Below are 17,164 nucleotides of genomic sequence, written 5' to 3'. Positions count from 1 at the left end.
TCCCCGGTCTCTACCAATCGCGCCTTGGCATTTCTTTTGGGGGCGGTCTCCTGGACCTGACAGCCGAAACTCCACCCTTTTGCAGAGGCCATTGAACCCAACTGTGAACGACGGATGTACAAAACCAATCAGACTCCGATCTGCAACATAGAGTGATTCCGAAGTCACCAATCCGGCTCTGCGACGTCAGAGCCCGCCGGAAGTCATAGTTTCTTAAGAACCTCCCGTAAGGCTGCCGCCGCGGGTCCCGGGAGCCAGGGAACTACGAATCCCGGCGGGCGCAGCGCCAGAGCGCTTCCGGCTCGAGCGTCCAGTCCCTTTCCCGGACAGCGGCCGAGGGGCACGATGAAGCGGGAGGGTGGTGCTGCCGTTCTCGAGCGGCCACGGGCGGGTGAGTGTCTGCGCGGCGTACTGGGTCTGGGGCTCGCGCCTTGGGGCCGCGCGGTGGGGCCGGGGGGAGAGGGCGTGTTGGGGGCCCGGGAAGGGGGGGGGGGTCGCGTTTGGGGGGCGGGGCTGAGGCCCGCCGGGATCTCCCTGTCTGTCCATCAGCTGGTCCGTCGCTCGCTCCCTTCCTCCATACTCTCCTTATTCATTCCTTCTTCCTGCCTTTACTGATCGCCGCCGGGTGCCCAGCACTGTTATAGGCGCCGGGAGACTACGGAGAGTGTGACCCTCGTTCTCTTAGGCTCTTAGGGTTTCTCTGAGCGCAGGGTTTCTCAGTCTCACCACTCTTGACACTTCGTGGCCATCATTCCCTTCCGTGCCTTGTAGAATGTTGAGCAGCGTCCCTGATCGCCACCTTCTAGAAACCAGTATCCTGTCCTTCTCAATGCGACAACCAAAAATGTCTCCAAACATTTCCATGCATTCCCCCTTTGAGAAGCAGGGATCTAGAAAGTGGGGGGGACTGACCATACACAGAGACAGTCCTGAGGGGTTGTGATAAGTGCCGCGAAAGAAAGAAACCTGGCGTTGAGAGAGTCCTGGGGGGCTCTTGAATGGCTTGGGGAGGGGGCGGTGCAGTGAGCAGTCTGTCTGGCCTGGGGAGTTTCTGGAAGGGCTTGCTGAGCAAAGGGAGCAAGAGATGCAAAGGCCTAGAGTGAGAAAGCTTGGCAGACACCAGCAAGGAGGGAGAGGTGAAGTCGGGGAGGCCTCACGGGGATTGTCCTGTGCTGACAAGGGAGGCTGTTGGGAGATCCAGCACAGGAGAGCGGCCATCAGGTCTAAGTCCAGTAAGAAGCCTCTGGTTGTGTGTGGAGGAGGCCCGCTGGCTTCAGTGGGGAAGTCGGTGAGAGTGAGGAGGCTGGGAAGAGGGGGGTGGGGCCCTCTCTCCAAGTCTGTTGACCTGGCCTGGTTGTCTTGAGCCAGGCCAGGGCCATCAGCTGGGGCCGAGTCTGGGGTCCTGCCGGATGGCACCCTGCCCTGGGAGGAGGGGAAGGGTGCCACTCAGCATCGCTGCGCCCCTTGCTCAGAGCCCTGTGCTGCCCAGCCCGTCAGCCCACCCTTCTCCGGTCGCCCCCCCCCCCCCAAGCACACGTAGGCCCTCTCACCTGGCTTGGGCCTTGGCCAAGTGCGTGGCCTCCCTCTTCCTCATTCCTTTCTTGCCCCCCCCCATCACAAATCCCCACTGGCACTGCTCTGGGCGTTCAGGTTTGCCCATGGAAGCCCCAGTCCCTGTGTCTCAAGGTGCCTGCATCCTATCGCAGCATAATCTCCAGGAAGCCAGATGCTCCTTCTGGGGGAGAGCAGGGAGATGGGCCGCCTGACTGAATGAGACAACTGGTGGGAAGGCAGGGCCCCAAACTGAGGCTCCCTTCCGTAAGTCCGCTGTGGCTGTGTCTTTCTGGAAAGGAATGGAGAAGATCAGAGTTTTCGGTATCGACTTAGGAGAAAGAGGAACCCACAGAAGAGTGCCTTTGGCAGGTCAAAGAGAGCTCAGTACCACTTCCAAGCCTCTGCCTCCCCCACCAGGCTCCTAGCTTCCCCAGGGTCAGAGTCTTTGTCAGTTGTCCCCATGTCCCCTCTCTCTAGCATAGGGCCTGGGATGCAGTGGGCATGCCCCTTGGCCAGCTGGCTGGACAAAGAAATGGGCAGCTCGGGGGATGGAAGGAGACACAGTCGAAGGGCCAGAGTGGTTGGGAGGCTTCGGCAGCCCATACCCCGTGTTCCAGCCACTCGCTGGCCTGGCTTGGTGTGGGGCTGGCTTACATGCATGGTGGGGCTCCTTGATTTGCCGGTGGCAGCAGGGGAAACAGAAGGGACACGGCTTTGGTCCACCTCCGCGTGACCTCTCTCCGTGGCTGGCTGAACCTGGGGTAGCCTCTGGGCCTCCGTTTTCAGTTCCCAAGAAGGAGTTGCTGCCAGTGGAGGCTTCTCTGTTGATGGGCATGGCTTCTCTCCCAGTCCCTTCCAGACCTGGGTACATCCGCTCCATTTTCTGGGTGAGAAATCTGAGCACCAGGCAGGCAACTGGCTCGAAGTCACACACTTGCTTAAGGGCAAAAAGTGGGATTTGAACTCAAACACTTTTGGGTGGGCACCTAGGACTTCAGGCCTCGGGCCAGAGGGACCCACTAGGCCCTCTCAACAGATGCCCTCTGTGTGTGCCGGGCGGCCCTGGGGCAGAAGGGGAATGGTTGCTGCTGGGAGGAGCGTGGCATCAGACAAAGCTGGAACTGGGCAGTGGGGCTGGGGCTGAAGTCACTGTGCCCACCTGGCCCTCCGCCGCCCTGTGCAGGAGGGGGCGGGCTGTCTGGATGCCTTTCAGGGGCTGAATGATCCAGGGAGCACCTAGGGAGGGTACCTGGGTGGGAGGAGCAGCCTGGCCAAGACTAGGACCTGAGGGTGAGGGCGTGGTGGTGCCACAGCAGGGGCTGGAGGGTGTGGCTGGGCGAGGAGGGGCCCTGGTCCAGGGACTGGGCCTGCACTCCCCGACCTCCACAGGGAATCGCAGGAGACAGAAGGCACAGAGGAGTGATGAGAAAACGGCCAAGGGCGCACGGAGGTACAGACTGGGGCCTGCATTGCCAGCCACTGGGCTCTCGGGTGAAGGCCCAGGTCCTGTCTCCATGGGTTCAGACTCACGGATTTAGGACAGCCAGGGACTGGCTTTCCAGTTCCTCCCCTGTAGTCGGGGCAAGGCTGGGCACTGAGTTGGAGGGAGGGTTTGGGCAGGAAGACGTGGCCCTGCAGCTGGGCGCTGAGATCGGAGGATGGATGCTGCCTCTTCCAGGACATTCTGTCCCTGCTCTGGATCTGGCCACCCCTTCCTCCAGGAAGCCCCATGGATGTCCTCCTGGCTGGGCCAGGTCCCCACCTGTACATGGCTGTCAGATGCGGGGAGAAAGGACAGGACTGGGAGACTGGCACCAAGGGGGGTGGGGGAGGGAAGGCATCCATCCCCATTGCCAGGTCGGGGTCAAGGCCAGGCCGCAGAGCAGGGGAGAGTCCCTCCCTCCAGCAGAGGGGGCTGGGGAGGCTGGACCTGGACAGGAGAGGCCAGGAAGCTGGATGGAGGGTGCAGGAGGGCAGAATGCCAGGGAGAGGAGGCTACAGCAGGTGTCTGGTCTGGCCCCTTTGAAACCTCCGTGGAGCCCGGGCTTGGGTGCCAGGGGAAGGGCATCAAAGTGAGGGCCAAGGCCTGGGCTGAGCGCTGGGAGGGAGGGAGGCCGGGGGTCTCACATCAAGGCCTGCTGAGCTGCTAGGGGATCTGTGACATCACACCCTGCCTGCTCGGCATGGAAAAGCCACGTTAAGGGGACACCAGGGAACAGCCCAGGGAAGTGTGTGGCTTTGCTATGGCAACCGGGCCTGACGATTGGATCTGGCAGCCTGGCCGGGGCTGGAGCCGGGGGGCCCAGGGCAGGGGCTGCGCCTTGTCGCAGTTCAGCCAGCTGGCCACCCACAGCTCCATGGCAGGAGGGGCTGAGGAGTCCTGAGCCCCTGTGCCCTTCCCTGGGGCAGCCATCACCAAACGGGTGGCGGTTATAGGACTGTCTCCCCCCTGGCTGGCTCAGCATGTGCCATTCAGGGGACCCAGCTCCAGCATGGCCAGCCCGGCCATGGGACCCAAGTGGGGGGGGACCCCTACCAGGCCTGACCCACACCCCCTCTGGGCACTTCCCAAGGGAAAGGGGGTTGTGTCCCCCACTCCTGGGGGTGAGGCCCCAGCAGGGCCCTTTGGGCTTCCCCAGGGGGCAGGCTGAGGCAGTTCCTGAGCCGGGCTGTCCTCCTGCACAGGCTGCTGGAGAAGGGGACTTGGGGGGGCGCTTTTCTGAAGAAAAGGGGTAGGGGGTGGGAGGCGAAGTGCAGAGGCTGGGGTGTTTCAGGTGGGTCTCTGCTTCCACACTGGGTGGTGAGGGCACCCCTTAGACATGGATGTGGGTGGACAAGGACCCCTGAGCCTTTACCCAGGCTCAGGCAAGGGAGGAGACCCTACGTGGTCCGCCTCTCCCCCCAGCCTTACTCGGAGGCTCAGCCCCATTTGCATTCAGACCTGGAGGTCTTCTCTTTGAGGGCGAGAACCTCTGAGCCCCTCCGCTGGACCCTCCTGGGGGACCAGGGAACAGGCAGGGCAGGGACCTGGCCGGCCCGGAGGTGGAAGGACTTGGGGAGGGGAGCCGGGCTCGCCCCCAACCCCGGTCTCCCACAGGTCTGAGCTGGCTGAGGATTCTTGGGTCCAAAGCTCCCCTGAAGGGCAGGGCACCCCTCCGGGACAACTGGGCCCAGCCGCCCCATGGCCTCAGCCAGGGGAGCCCTGGGCTGGGCTGCCATGTGTTGGGGTTGGGGCCCCCGGGGCCAGAGGAAGACTGCCGTTGCGAAAGACAGCCCTGCCCCCGCCCCGGGACCTGCCCGAGGCCGGTGGCGGGTGTCTTGCTCAATCCGAGATGCCCTGGATGCTGCAATCTCTGCCTTCCGCCCACCCTGCCCGGGCTGAACCCTGTGAACCGGGAAACGCTTCCCTTCCATCTTCCCTCACTGCTCAGCTGGGTTCACAGCCGCTCAGCCTGACGTCTGCCACTGGGTCCTGCATCCTTGTCGCCACGGGCCTGACGGCTCTTGGCTGCTGGTGGCCATCTGGGGACTTTCCAGTCAATTTGCATGTTGCCCTGCGAGCCCCGCGTGCCTTTCTGTTGACCTCACTTCAGAAGGCGGGACAGCCAGCCGCCCGCTCTCCCCGACTGCAGCAACGGGTGCTTGGGCACTCAGCACCCACGGGGGCTGGCAGGCTGGCTGCATCCCAGGGGGAGTGCCTGTTGGGGTCCCAGCCACCCAGACTGTGGGCGCTGTTCCCTGGAGCCAGCAGCTGGCCTCTTGGCCTGACAGCTTGCGGTGGCGGGAGCAGATGGAGGGTAGAATCCAGGTCAGTGTCGGCCAGTGGCCTCCCTGTGACACCTCTCCCCACAGTGGGCACCCCGTGGTGCTGGGGCAGGAGCCAACCTCGGGTTTCCCAGGAGGGCGGAGCTTCTCATGTTGATGGGGGCGAGTCACCACATCCTGCTGTCTGGGCCTCACCCCAGCTCGGGGTGTCCTCACCCGAAGCAGGGCAGCCCCCGAGACGCCCTGCTTGGTGTGGAGACTAAGCCGGCAGCTGTGCTGGCAGTGGGGCCTCTGGACAGGCCTGTTTTCAGCGCCTCTACTTGAGGGCCTGGCACTGCCCATGAGAGGACAAGCACCAGGAGCCTGGGCTGGGGCACAGGGCCAAGCTCTCAGGATCCCGTATCTCTCCGGACCCATGAGGCCCTCAGAGGGCCCGAGAGCTGCCCTGTCCAGGCCGGAGTCCTAAAGCCGGGAGGCTGGGTGCAGGTGGCATTTGCAGGACACAGCAGGGGCTGGGCAGGGAGGGGGCACGGTGCAGGGCACAGGCCTGAGAGCCCACCTGCTCCTTGCAGACCTGCAGGCCAGGTTGGGGGACTGCTGAGTGGGCCCCAGCTCACACTTTGCGGTGAGGGGGGCATGGCCATCGCTAGCTGAGGGCCTGGTGTGGAAAGTGCCGGAACCAGCTGAACTGTGCGGTGCACTCTGCTGGACTCACCTGGGGGTTGGGGGATGCAGAGAGCGTGTCCCGCCTTCTCCTGCTGGGTGGAGGGCTTGGCAGCCCTTTCTATCTGGGGGACCTCCAGGCCACGGGGGGGGCCCCTGGCTGCCACGTGGCCCCTGAGAGCAAGAACCTAGCTGTCATAATGACTGGGAGGCGGGCTTGCTTGTATCATGGAGTCCAGGGGTTGCTGCTTAGGGTTTCCGGGGTGGGGGAGAGCGCAGGCGGGCCTGGTGACAGCAGGCCTGGTGATAGCGGGCCTGAGCCTGTGGCCTTCCTCCTCGTGGGGAGTTTGGCTTCAAGCTGGGGCGTTGCGGCTCTAAGCACAGCTGGCTGCCGTGGGGAGACAGTGCTCCTGGCCACTGGCTGCTGTGGGTCCCGGTGTCACACAGGCCGCTCAGTGGGAGCTGCCTCTGGGTCATTTTCTTCGTCTCTTCCCTCGTCTGTGGATACAGCCGGGCCGGGCAGCTCTCCCAGGGCCCACCCTGGCCTCTCTTCTTGGGGGGTGGGAGTCCCCGGAGACCTGGGATGAGTCCCAGTGTGCCTTCTCCCTGCCACCCTACCCATGAGACCTGGGGCCGTCCTTGTTCCGGGGGTGGGTGACCTGTACAAGGTCCAGAGGGGGAACTCGTCACCCTCCCCCTGCCCAAAGGGGCTCTCTCTGTGTGAGGAGCCTGGTGAGGGGCTGGCCTCCAGGTTACCCCAACCTGACAGGTTCTTCGGGGCGTGGCCAGCATCCCCGCCGTCCTGCAGATAGGGGGGAATCCTGGCGGGGCCGGATCCCAAGCTGCCAAGCATGTGGCTTAGTCGTGCTGTGTGTACCCAGCCGTGGCCCCAGGCACGTTGGGGCCTCAGAGCCAGAGGACCAGGCCGAGCAGGGTGGGGGGATTCTCAGCTCTGGGATGGAGCTGGTGGGCCTTTCCAAAGGGCTAAGCCTAAAGCAAGGGAGGACCAAGTGTCGGCTGCGCATGGGAGCCTCCGCCCTTGCTCTGGCCTGAGCTCACCTGGGACGAGGGTGGGGAAGGAACTTTGCCTGCGGAGCCACCCTTGTAAGTATTGGCGGTGGTGGAGAGGCCAGCGCGGGCCTCGTGTGCAGCGGGCCCTGCCAGCTGACCGGGCCACGGCGCCATCTCCAAAGCCCTTCATTTGTGCTCCTTTCACAGGGGACGCTGCCCGAGGACCCTAGATGCCTCTCTAGAGCATGAGCGCGGGCAAGAGCGCCCGCTACAACCGCTTCTCTGCAGGGCCTGCCAACCTTCCCACCCCAGACACCGCCACCGGGGTAAGGGGACACCCTCAGGGTAGGGTCTGCCTCAATGCACACCCCGCGTACCCCAGCCCAGAGGAGCTTCCCGAGCAGTCCCTGCCCCTCGTGGCGCTCGCTTGCATGGGCAATGCCGTGGGCACGGCGGGCGTGTCTGAGTCTGTGCGCGCCCATGGCCTCGGCAGCAGGAGAGCCTGTTGGCACATGTCTGTGTGTGTCCACGTCCTGTCTGGGGTCAAGGTCAAGTCTCGTCTGTTCTCTCTCCAGACCAGAATGGAAACGACCTTCGGGCCTGCCTTTTCAGCGGTCACCACCATCACAAAAGGTGAGCCCCGGCAAGGCTGGGCTGGGGAGTCGGGTCCTGCGCCCCACTCCCAGCTGCTGCCACGTGCTCCCCCGACCCCTGCGCCTGCCACCCGACCTCCCCTGCACCACTTGGCACGCCCATTCCTTGCTGAGTGACCCCTGACCACCCAGGCTCCTAGCAGCCTATAAAAGGTCAGGATTGGGGTCCGTGCTGGGCGTGGGGCTGGGGAAGCGCTCATGGGTGCTCGGGAGTTGGATGCCAGGGTGCACCCCAGCGCCGGGCTCCGGGAGGTGGTGAGGCACCTGCAGACCAGGCCTGCGGCCTCTCCGGTTCTGCCTTTTCAGCTCTCTGCCCCTCACGGGAGCACAGCAGGGGCTGATGAGCTTCTTAATTGTGTTTCCCTGTTATCCTCTGGACGCACTCGGCAGCAGCGTCACCAGGCCACCACGTGCATCTGCTCACACGGGCGCCTTACCACTGGGTGACCGCCTCAGCTGCTTTGAAACCCTTTTTTTTCCTTGGATGTTCCCTCCTAGAAAAAAGCAGACAGACTTCCCTCCTAATCGCATCACCCAAGTTAACTGTTCCTTAATTTCTCATCTACTTTTCAAAGCCACGTAGAACCCTGTCATGGCAGTCGAAAGCTCCCAGGCAGAGAGGGACAGGGCTTGTCCCGCCCTTGTCCCTTGTCCCACCCGGCCAGCCCCTCAGTGGCAGCAGTGGTCAGAGGCAATGGCCGGGCACGAACGGCTGCCTCGCCTGGCCTCCCTCGTTACAGACAGGGAAGCAGGCCCAGTCACAGGGCAGCCCGTCGAAGCCTGGATCTTGAGCAGCAGGGCTGGTTGTTGTGATGTCTGGGCCTGGCGGGGGCCCAGTGGTGGCTACTCTAGGCCTCTGGCTCCCGCCTGCAGGGTGGCTCTTGTTCCCACGTGGACCCCTGACCACTGTCTTCTCTGAGCAGCCCAGGTGACATCAGGAGGAGGCGGGCATGTGCCTCCCGTGGTCGGTTCCTTGTTTTGGCCACACTAGGGGAGGACATAGGAGAAGAGGGGACCTGGGCCACCAGGCCGCCATCCTGGCCCCACTGCGTACCCGCTGAGAGGTCCCGATCCCCCCCGCCGCACGCTCCCCCTTGGGACTGAGGTACCCGAGGTCCCACCTGGCAGGGTTATCTTGAGGCTCAGACAAAACAGTGCCCCTTGTAGAGGCTGAAAGAAGACCTTCCACCCCAGCCCCAGCCTGCCTGTGGGTGGCAGGGCTGGGAGTGTCCGAGGTAGGCAGAGCCCGGCGACGCAGCTCCAGGCACTGGGTGGACCCGGGGAGGCAGCTGCAGCCTCCCCGACCCCCGCCCAGCCTCCAGCCCTGCCTGGCCCATCTGCGAAGGAGCCCCCTGCCTGCCTTGGTGCTCAGGGCTCCCCCAAGGCCCCCCGCTCACAGCACCTCGGCCTCTTCTTTGCAGCCGATGGGACCAGCACGTACAAGCAGCACCGCAGGACGCCCTCTTCGTCCAGCTCCCTGGCCTACTCCCCACGGGACGAGGAGGATAGCATGGTAGGTCTGCGCCTCGCTCACCCTCCCTCTGGGCCCAGGTCCCGGGGGGAGCTGAAGGTGGAGGCCCAGCTGCAAGGAGCACCCTGAGCTCAAGGCTGAGGGTGAGGCGAGCTGGTGAGGCAGGGGCCTGGCACCTGCAGATGCCCTGAGGCCTGAGCACCGGTGACTGGGTTTGAGAGGGGCGGCCGGCCAGGGTGGCTGGGCTGGGGGTGCGGCGCCTGCAGGTCAGGTCGAGGCATGTTTGGCTCCATCGTGGGGGGTAGGCGGGTGGGAGCCGCAGGAGGAGGGTAACAAGATCAGACCCCCATTCCTAAAGCTTCCTCTGCTGCTGAGCAAAGGGTGAGTAGGTGGGGTGCCAGGTAGAGGCAGGGGCTTCAAGCGTGGAAGGCCTGACAAGGGAGACAGGACCCAGCAGGTGGGGATAGATGGACAGGCCCAAGCTGGGGGTCGGCACGGGGCCTGCAGAGTGAATTACTCTTGCCTGTGGTTTCTAGAATCCACGGGTCTTGGTGGCTTTAAGGAGGGGGGCACATGCCGTGAGGGCCCTGAGCCGTGGCCACCTGGCACCGTCTCTGCTGGCTGCTGGGCCCCCATAGGCCACCCCTTGCTCGCCCTGGGGAGCTGGGCCCTCCCCAGCCCCAGTAGTTTAGGGCCAGCTGCCTCGCCCCCTGCCCGAGCCTGCAGCATCCCCTCCACTCAGCAGGAGTGGGAGCCGCGCACGGAGCAGCTGGGCAGGGGGAGTGGCCAGGCTGGCCCCCGCTGTCTGGCCCAGCTCCAGCCTGGACCTGCCCTCGGCCTCTGGTCTCCACTGCTGCTGGGGATGATCTGACTCACTTTCTCTGACTTTCCCCTCTTGTGTCTCACATGGCGTTTCCATGCAAACATGCCACTGGGATGCTGTGACGGGAGCTGGGCACTGCCCTGGTGAGGGAGGCGCCTGTCTGTGGGCACACTGGGGACACAGGCCTCTGTGCAGAGCTGGCACTGCCCAGCCAGCCTCCCTCTGCCCGCAGTGGGTCCCACACTCCGGGGCCAGCAGGAAGGGGACCATCCGACAGTCCCCAGACCCACAGAGGCCCCAGGGAGGCTGGCACCAAGAGAGGGTGGCCGGGGGTGGAGGTGGGGGGTGGAGGTGGGAGGCGTAGAGGCAGGAGGTTTATGGCTTGTGAATGAGGCTTCGGGGCGGGGGCGGGGGGTGGGCAGCAAGGGCTCTGGTAGAGCTCTTCTGGAGGGTTCTTAGCACAGCGGGAAGGGACAGGCAGTGCTCCCTGCCCCGGGACCTCCCCCCAGATCCGTGTCCTTACAGCTCAGGCGGAGGCAAGCACCCATGGCCTCCCTCCTGCTCTCAGCTCCGCTGGGATTTGTGGGTGCGTGGGGGTCCCTGCTCCTCTGGGCTGGTGTCCCTGGCCAGGTGGACAGCCTCTCCCGGCCAGTCTCCCGCACCCTGGCCTTCAGCGGTCTAGGGGCCGCAGCCGCTCCTGCCCCGGGATTGGCTGGAGGAGGTGCCCCCCGTGCAGCCCACATTCCTCACGGGAAGCGGGAAGCAGGAAGCAGGCCAAGCGCGTCCTGGCGGAATTGAATCGCAGGAAGCCTCTCCGTTTACACAAAGAAAGGTGGCAAGGGCCACCCCAGGGCCGGGGCCACTGGGCAGGCGGAGGCCGGGCCGCTGCACCGGCTCCCCGCACCCACGGCGGCCGTGGGCTGCGCCGCACCCACTGGGACGGCCCGCCCTCCGCCAGCTAACGGCGCCCGCCCCCGCCGCAGCCCCCCATCAGCACCCCGCGCCGCTCCGACTCGGCCATCTCCGTCCGCTCTCTGCACTCCGAGTCCAGCATGTCCCTGCGCTCCACTTTCTCGCTGCCAGAGGAGGACGAGGAGCCGGTAGGTGCAGTGCCAGGCGGGCTCAGGAGACTGTGCTGGGACCCTCGCTGCAGGGTGGTCGGGGCCCCCAAGCCACACGCGTCCACGTCGGGGACTTGGCGTTCAGGCCGCGTTTCCTCCCCCGCCCCGTCCCGTTCTTTTCACTCAACCCCAGGGGCTGCCCCGCAACCAGCTTTGGGAACAGAGAACAGGGCCCTCGCTCGTCTGTGTCCCAGGGAGAGCCCAGGGCAGGGGCAGCTGGGGGCCCAGCCCTGGGGCTCAGCAGGCTCCCCACAGGACACACCCTGCGCCTGCAGCCCAGCCCTACCCTCACCCTTCCCTGCTTGGTTCTAGGAGCCGCTGGTGTTTGCTGAGCAGCCCTCGGTGAAGCTGTGCTGCCAGCTCTGCTGCAATGTGTTCAAGGACCCTGTGATTACCACATGTGGGGTGAGGCTGCCCTCTGGCCCAGGGCCCCACTCTGAGGCCCCTTCCACCCGGAGCCTCGGCCTCTGGTCACAGGCCTGGCCTGGCCACTCGGCAGGTCCCTCTGTAGTGGGCACGGGGTGGGGGCAACTCTGCAGCCACGCCCCAATCCGCCCTCTGTCTCCACAGCACACCTTCTGTCGAAGATGCGCCCTGAAGTCAGGTAGGTCCGGCCCTGGCCCGGCCACCTGTTCCCCACGGGGCGGGGGGTGGCGGCCCAGCCCCGGCCCGGTAGTGCTGGTGCCCCTGGCTGTGCAGCGGCTTCTGTCTGGTTGTCCCATGGTGCCGGTTTCTAGGTGACCACTAGGGCAGGCTCAGGCTCGAGACCTTGACAAGCAGAGCTGCAGAACCTGGGTCGGGGCCTCCAGGCTCAGCGCCTGCTCTCTGTCGCCCTCACTGTCAAGGCCGCCCACCTCGCTGCCTCAGGCCACAGCGGCTGGGCAGGCCTGGCCCCTCCATCCTCTGCCCCAGCCCTCTTGGCCCCTGCCCCAGGCTCTCAGGTCAACTGAGAGGCCTCTGTCACACCTGCTCGCCCAGGGGTTATTCTTGGGGGCCCAGGTTCGCAGCCCCGTCCTCTCTTGAGGGGCCCTGGCAGAGGCTCAGCCCATCCAGCCGGGGGGGGGCGTGTTCCAGGCCTGCCACTCACCCAGGCACGGTCCCCCAGCACAGCCTGGCCCCAGTGCCCGGGGCAGCGCCGCAGCGGGGGAGGGGGGGGCGGCTGGGTGCCCTGTGGGGTCAGCGTGCCGTCCCCCCCAGAGAAGTGTCCCGTGGACAACGCCAAGCTGACGGTGGTGGTGAACAACATCGCGGTGGCCGAGCAGATCGGCGAGCTCTTCATCCACTGCAGGCACGGCTGTCGGGCGGCGGGCGGCGGGAAGCCCACGGTCTTCGAGGTGGACCCCCGGGGGTGCCCCTTCACCATCAAGCTCAGTGCCCGGAAGTAAGTGCCCCCTTCCGTTCCCACCGCCCCCGGGGGACCGAGGCCCAGCAGCTCTGGGGACTCAGCCCCCGCCCCACGCGCCACCTCCCCCAGGGACCACGAGGGCAGCTGTGACTACAGGCCGGTGCGGTGCCCCAACAACCCCAGCTGCCCGCCCCTCCTCAAAATGAACCTGGAGGCCCACCTCAAGGAGTGCGAGCACATCAAGTGTCCCCACTCCAAGTACGGGTGAGTGGGCGGGGGTGGGCGCACGGGGCTGCCCCCAGGGCGTGGGCAGGCGGGCCGGAGCGGGGGGCGTGCCTGGGCTGGCATTCACGGTCCCTCCTTCAGCAAACCTTGGTGGCGATCCGCCTGAGTGCTGGGTGCTGGGGAGACGGCCTTAGCGGGAGCCACACCGTCGACTGTGTAATTACAGACCGAGGTACAGGTGCCGAGAAGGAGACCTGAGCCCCGCGGGGAGACAGGGGCCAGAGTGGTCGGGGAGCTGGGGGTGGTCAGGGAAGGCCTGAGCTGAGAACGAATGCATGCGTGGGCACGAGTCAGGCAGAGACCTGGGCAAGGGCTTCCGGCAGCTGGACCAGCAGGGTGGAGGTGAGAGCAGGGGTTGGGCGAAGAGGCAGCGGCTGGCTCCAAGGGTGAGGTGGAGAAGCCCTTGAAGAGCTTGGAGCAGGAGCGAGTGGTCAGACTGCGGGGCGGCTGCAGGACGATGGGTGGGCGCAGCTGTGGAGAAGACGGTGGGCCCTGCGGGGTGCAGGGGGCACAGAGATGGGATTCGAGAGAGACTCTCGCGGCTGGGGAGGCAGAGGGAGGGGTCCAGCTGGGTGGCAGGTGGGCAGAGCAGCTGTCCTGTCCCTCCAGGTGCACGTTCATCGGGAACCAGGACACATATGAGACGCACCTAGAGACCTGCCGCTTCGAGGGCCTGAAGGAGTTCCTGCAGCAGACGGACGACCGCTTCCACGAGATGCACGTGGCGCTGGCCCAGAAGGACCAGGAGATCGCCTTCCTGCGCTCTATGCTGGGCAAGCTCTCGGAGAAGATAGACCAGCTGGAAAAGAACCTGGAGCTCAAGTTCGGTGAGCACCCGGCCCGGGGGGGCAGGGGGGCAGCCCCTGCTCCTGGTCCCTGACGCCCTCTCCCCTGCTGCGCAGACGTCCTGGACGAAAACCAGAGCAAGCTCAGTGAGGACCTCATGGAGTTCCGGCGAGACGCGTCCATGCTGAACGTGAGCGGGTGGGGCCGGGCCGGGAGGTGGGGTGACAGACTCAGGACCGGCTCTCACTTGGGTCCCAGCAGGGGGCCTGTGCCCGCTCAGGATTCGGTGTCTGTCCTGGGGAGGGTGGCTCCGCTGCACCTGCCCGTCCCCCGCAGAGCCCAGGCCTGGGGCCCCGGGAGGGTCGTGGGGCCCCGCCCACCCCTTCTCTGCTCTGCTCTGGGCCTCGCAGGACGAGCTGTCCCACATCAACGCGCGGCTGAACACGGGCATCCTAGGATGTGAGTACACGCCTGCCGCTCCCGCTGCTGTCCCGGAGGCCCCCGCGGGCCCCTCACCCATCTCCCTCCCTCTCTGCAGCCTATGACCCGCAGCAGATCTTCAAGTGCAAAGGAACTTTCGTGGGTCACCAGGGCCCGGTCTGGTGCCTCTGCGTCTACTCAGTGGGGGACCTGCTCTTCAGCGGCTCCTCTGACAAGACCATCAAGGTGGGCAGGGTCCTGCCTAGGAGCTTGGCAGCCTGGCAGGGCCGGGGTGGGCAGTGCCCATGGACTGGCTCCCCTCCCCCTACAGCGGCCATCTTTCCTGGCGTGGTGCCCCGTGCCACTGGTCTGACCCTGCTGGGACCTGCCCTGACCCCCGGTCTCTGCAGGTGTGGGACACGTGTACCACCTACAAGTGCCAGAAGACGCTGGAGGGCCACGACGGCATCGTGCTGGCACTCTGCATCCAGGGGTGAGTGCAGGCACGTGTGTCTGCCCACCGCAGGGCTCGCGTGGCGCTTGGGTCTGTGGCCACACGTGCCCTCGAAGGGTGGTGTCTGCCCCTCCTGGGAGACAGCCTGGACACCGAGCAGGGCGGGTGGGCTCACGGGGTGGCAGGATGTGAGCCCTCCGTCCCTGAAGCTGTACATGCCCTGGCCTGGAGTCCCGCAGGGGCAGGGGCCAGAGGTGGGACCAGAGAGGGAGGGGGGGACTCACCACGGCCAACCTGCAACCGAGCCCGGGGCACAGCCCCGCAGAGCAGCCAGCCTGACCCCCCCTTCCCCCCAGGGAGCCCCTTCCAGACATCTCTCCTGTCTCATGTCCTGAGGCTTTGTGTTGTGGGCGTAAGTGTGAGTGTGTGTACGCGTGTCTGAGGGAGCAAGGGAGAGGGAGATGCTGGCTCACAGGAAACAACAGCTTGACTGCCAGCAACACGGGCAGGGTAATTACCTCTCAGCTCAGCTGTCAGACGCTTGCCAGGCAGGCACGGGGCTGGGCCTCCACTTCCAAGGGCCCTTCGCTGAGACGGGAAAACCCAGGCTGGGCTCAAGGACATGGCGGTGGCCCTGGCCCCCCGCCCAAGCTGCTGGTTCCTGGGAGCCAGTGCTCCCTTGGCCTGGCCCGGGCAGCGTCAGCGAGGACGCTGGCTTCTCGCGCCCTGACACCGTGGCTCTGCCTCCCCAGGTGCCGGCTCTACAGCGGCTCTGCAGACTGCACCATCATCGTGAGTGGGGCCGGCGGGCGGCATCCACGCCCCACCCGGACCCGGGAGCCTGGGGCTCACTGTGCCTCCTCCCTCCTGCCAGGTGTGGGACATCCAGAACCTGCAGAAGGTGAACACGATCCGGGCCCACGACAACCCGGTGTGCACGCTGGTCTCCTCGCACAACCTGCTCTTCAGCGGCTCCCTGAAGGCCATCAAGGTGGGGCAAGGGGCGCCAGGCGGGGCGGCGGGTGGCGGCGCCTGCCCTCGCTCGCCCGCCTGCACTCACGGCTGCTCCCCCAGGTCTGGGACATCGTGGGCACCGAGCTGAAGCTGAAGAAGGAGCTCACCGGCCTCAACCACTGGGTGCGGGCCCTGGTGGCCGCCCAGAGCTACCTGTACAGCGGCTCGTACCAGACAATCAAGGTGCGCCCGCCCCGAGCGCCTGCGCCCTGGCAGGCTCCCGGGACTCCACTTGTCCTACCCCGACCCCGCCGGCCCAAGGAGACCCTCACACACACCCCAGGGTGGGCAGTGCTGCTGCCTGCATACAGAGACCCCTGGGGTGAGGCATCTGGGCTGGGACCAAGTGGCCTGTGCTTGCCCCCAGATCTGGGACATCCGGACCCTCGACTGCATCCACGTCCTGCAGACGTCTGGTGGCAGTGTCTACTCGATCGCCGTGACGAACCACCACATCGTCTGTGGCACCTACGAGAACCTCATCCACGTAAGAGCCGGCACCCAGGGCTGGGGCCCAGCTCTGGGCCCATTCCCCCTGCCCCCCACCCCCCGCCCCGGTCTGTGCCTCTGACCCGCCTCTGCCTGCCCACCCCCAGGTATGGGACATCGAGTCCAAGGAGCAAGTGCGAACCCTGACGGGCCACGTGGGCACCGTGTACGCCCTGGCGGTCATCTCCACGCCAGACCAGACCAAAGTCTTCAGTGCGTCCTACGACCGCTCTCTCAGGGTGCGAGCTGGCCTGGCAACAGAGGGGGGCCCAGGGCCGGTGGCCAGGCCGGGGCGGGTCCTCATGTGCCCTGTGCCCCCAGGTGTGGAGCATGGATAACATGATCTGCACGCAGACCCTGCTGCGCCACCAGGGCAGCGTGACAGCCCTGGCTGTGTCCCGGGGCCGGCTCTTCTCGGGAGCCGTGGACAGCACTGTGAAGGTCAGCGCCTCAGTTCGGGCCACCCAGAGGGGCGGCCCGTGCTGAGCAGGGGGAGGTGTTGGGAGCCGGGAGCCCTGGGCGGGTGGCGGGGGACAGCAGGCAGGAATGGCAAGTGGCTCTGGGGCCGGACGCCCAAAGGGGCCCCTGAAACGGAGCCTTTCCTCTGCAGGTTTGGACTTGCTAACAGAACCTGGGCCAGGTCTTGGCTTGCTCTGGGCCCAACCCAGACCAGTCCCAGTCCGGCTGGCCCCATGGTTGGTCTGGGGGTCTCTGCCCACCCTGTGGGGACAGGCAGGCAGACTCAGCCAGGCAGGCAGTGAGTGCCCTCCCTGCCCGGCACCCAGCGAGTCCCCCTCTGCTTGGCCCTGTCATCGTCACTGCCAGGACAGTGCCCAGCCCCTCTCTGGGTGCCAGGTACGACGCTCAGCAGCCCCCCACTCTGTCCTGACTCCAGGTGGACTGTGGGCCTTTTTACTCACCTTTTCTACTGTTTTTAGACTGTATATAGATTTGATTACTTCCTGATTGAAATAAAAGCTGCACAGACTGTGGCTGTGAGTCCGGATGGCCCTTGGGGAGGGAGAGGCCGCCTGAGAACACTGGGGTGCCCGGGCACCAGCAGCCAGTGGGAGGGACCCTGGGGTGGGAGCACCGGAGGCTCCCGGTGACAAGCCCAGGGGGGAAAACGGCCCTCTCTGTGGCGTCTCCTCCCCACCAGGAACAGGCTGGCCTCCCACTTGCCCCAGTGTACACGCCCTCAAAAAGCCAGCCAGGCAGCTCCGTTTTCAGCTGTTTATTGACAGCTGACAGTAGGTCCCTGCCCGAACCCCCCGCCCCACCTGCCTGCCCCCGGGCCACGCGCTGAGGAG

General features: G+C 65.7%; 1 protein-coding gene across 4 annotated transcripts; it reads left to right on the top strand.

Moving 5' to 3' along the window:
- The first annotated feature begins 325 nt into the window (after positions 1 to 325).
- Positions 326 to 16,846, top strand: TRAF7 (TNF receptor associated factor 7). Of its 4 annotated transcripts, none has more exons than XM_005655169.4 (21): positions 326 to 391; positions 7,201 to 7,319; positions 7,569 to 7,626; positions 9,068 to 9,159; positions 10,924 to 11,040; positions 11,374 to 11,466; positions 11,632 to 11,665; positions 12,259 to 12,442; positions 12,536 to 12,664; positions 13,301 to 13,518; positions 13,594 to 13,667; positions 13,888 to 13,936; positions 14,016 to 14,143; positions 14,308 to 14,390; positions 15,104 to 15,143; positions 15,226 to 15,342; positions 15,426 to 15,548; positions 15,733 to 15,852; positions 15,962 to 16,093; positions 16,176 to 16,295; positions 16,465 to 16,846. In XM_005655169.4, exons 2-21 carry the CDS (start codon positions 7,239 to 7,241, stop codon positions 16,477 to 16,479), a joined length of 2,007 nt encoding a protein of 668 aa, XP_005655226.1. In that variant the 5' UTR covers positions 326 to 391; positions 7,201 to 7,238; the 3' UTR covers positions 16,480 to 16,846. The 4 variants fall into 4 exon arrangements, with proteins under 4 accessions (XP_005655226.1, XP_003124781.1, XP_084874123.1 ...); XM_003124733.5 differs by having other exon boundaries at positions 12,536 to 12,670; XM_085017997.1 differs by lacking the exon at positions 326 to 391 and adding an exon at positions 5,179 to 5,362.
- Positions 16,847 to 17,164: the final 318 nt, after the last annotated feature.

Source organism: Sus scrofa, chromosome 3 (genome assembly GCF_054392235.1).
Source record: "Sus scrofa isolate SSC_HxYL_T2T_F1_AM1 chromosome 3, Sscrofa_HxYL_maternal_Yorkshire_Landrace_v2.0, whole genome shotgun sequence".
Classification (NCBI taxonomy): Eukaryota; Metazoa; Chordata; class Mammalia; order Artiodactyla; family Suidae; genus Sus; species Sus scrofa.
The sequence above is the reverse complement of the archived record's forward strand: the minus strand, read 5'-3'. Positions and strand labels throughout refer to the sequence as shown.

Coding starts and splice junctions, on each gene's coding strand:
- TRAF7 (XM_003124733.5), top strand. CDS start 7,239: ATGAGCGCGGGCAAGAGCGCCCGCTACAACCGCTTCTCTGCAGGGCCT. Junction 15,343..15,425: donor GCTCCCTGAAGGCCATCAAG/GTGGGGCAAGGG, acceptor CTGCTCCCCCAG/GTCTGGGACATCGTGGGCAC. Junction 15,853..15,961: donor CCTACGAGAACCTCATCCAC/GTAAGAGCCGGC, acceptor GCCCACCCCCAG/GTATGGGACATCGAGTCCAA.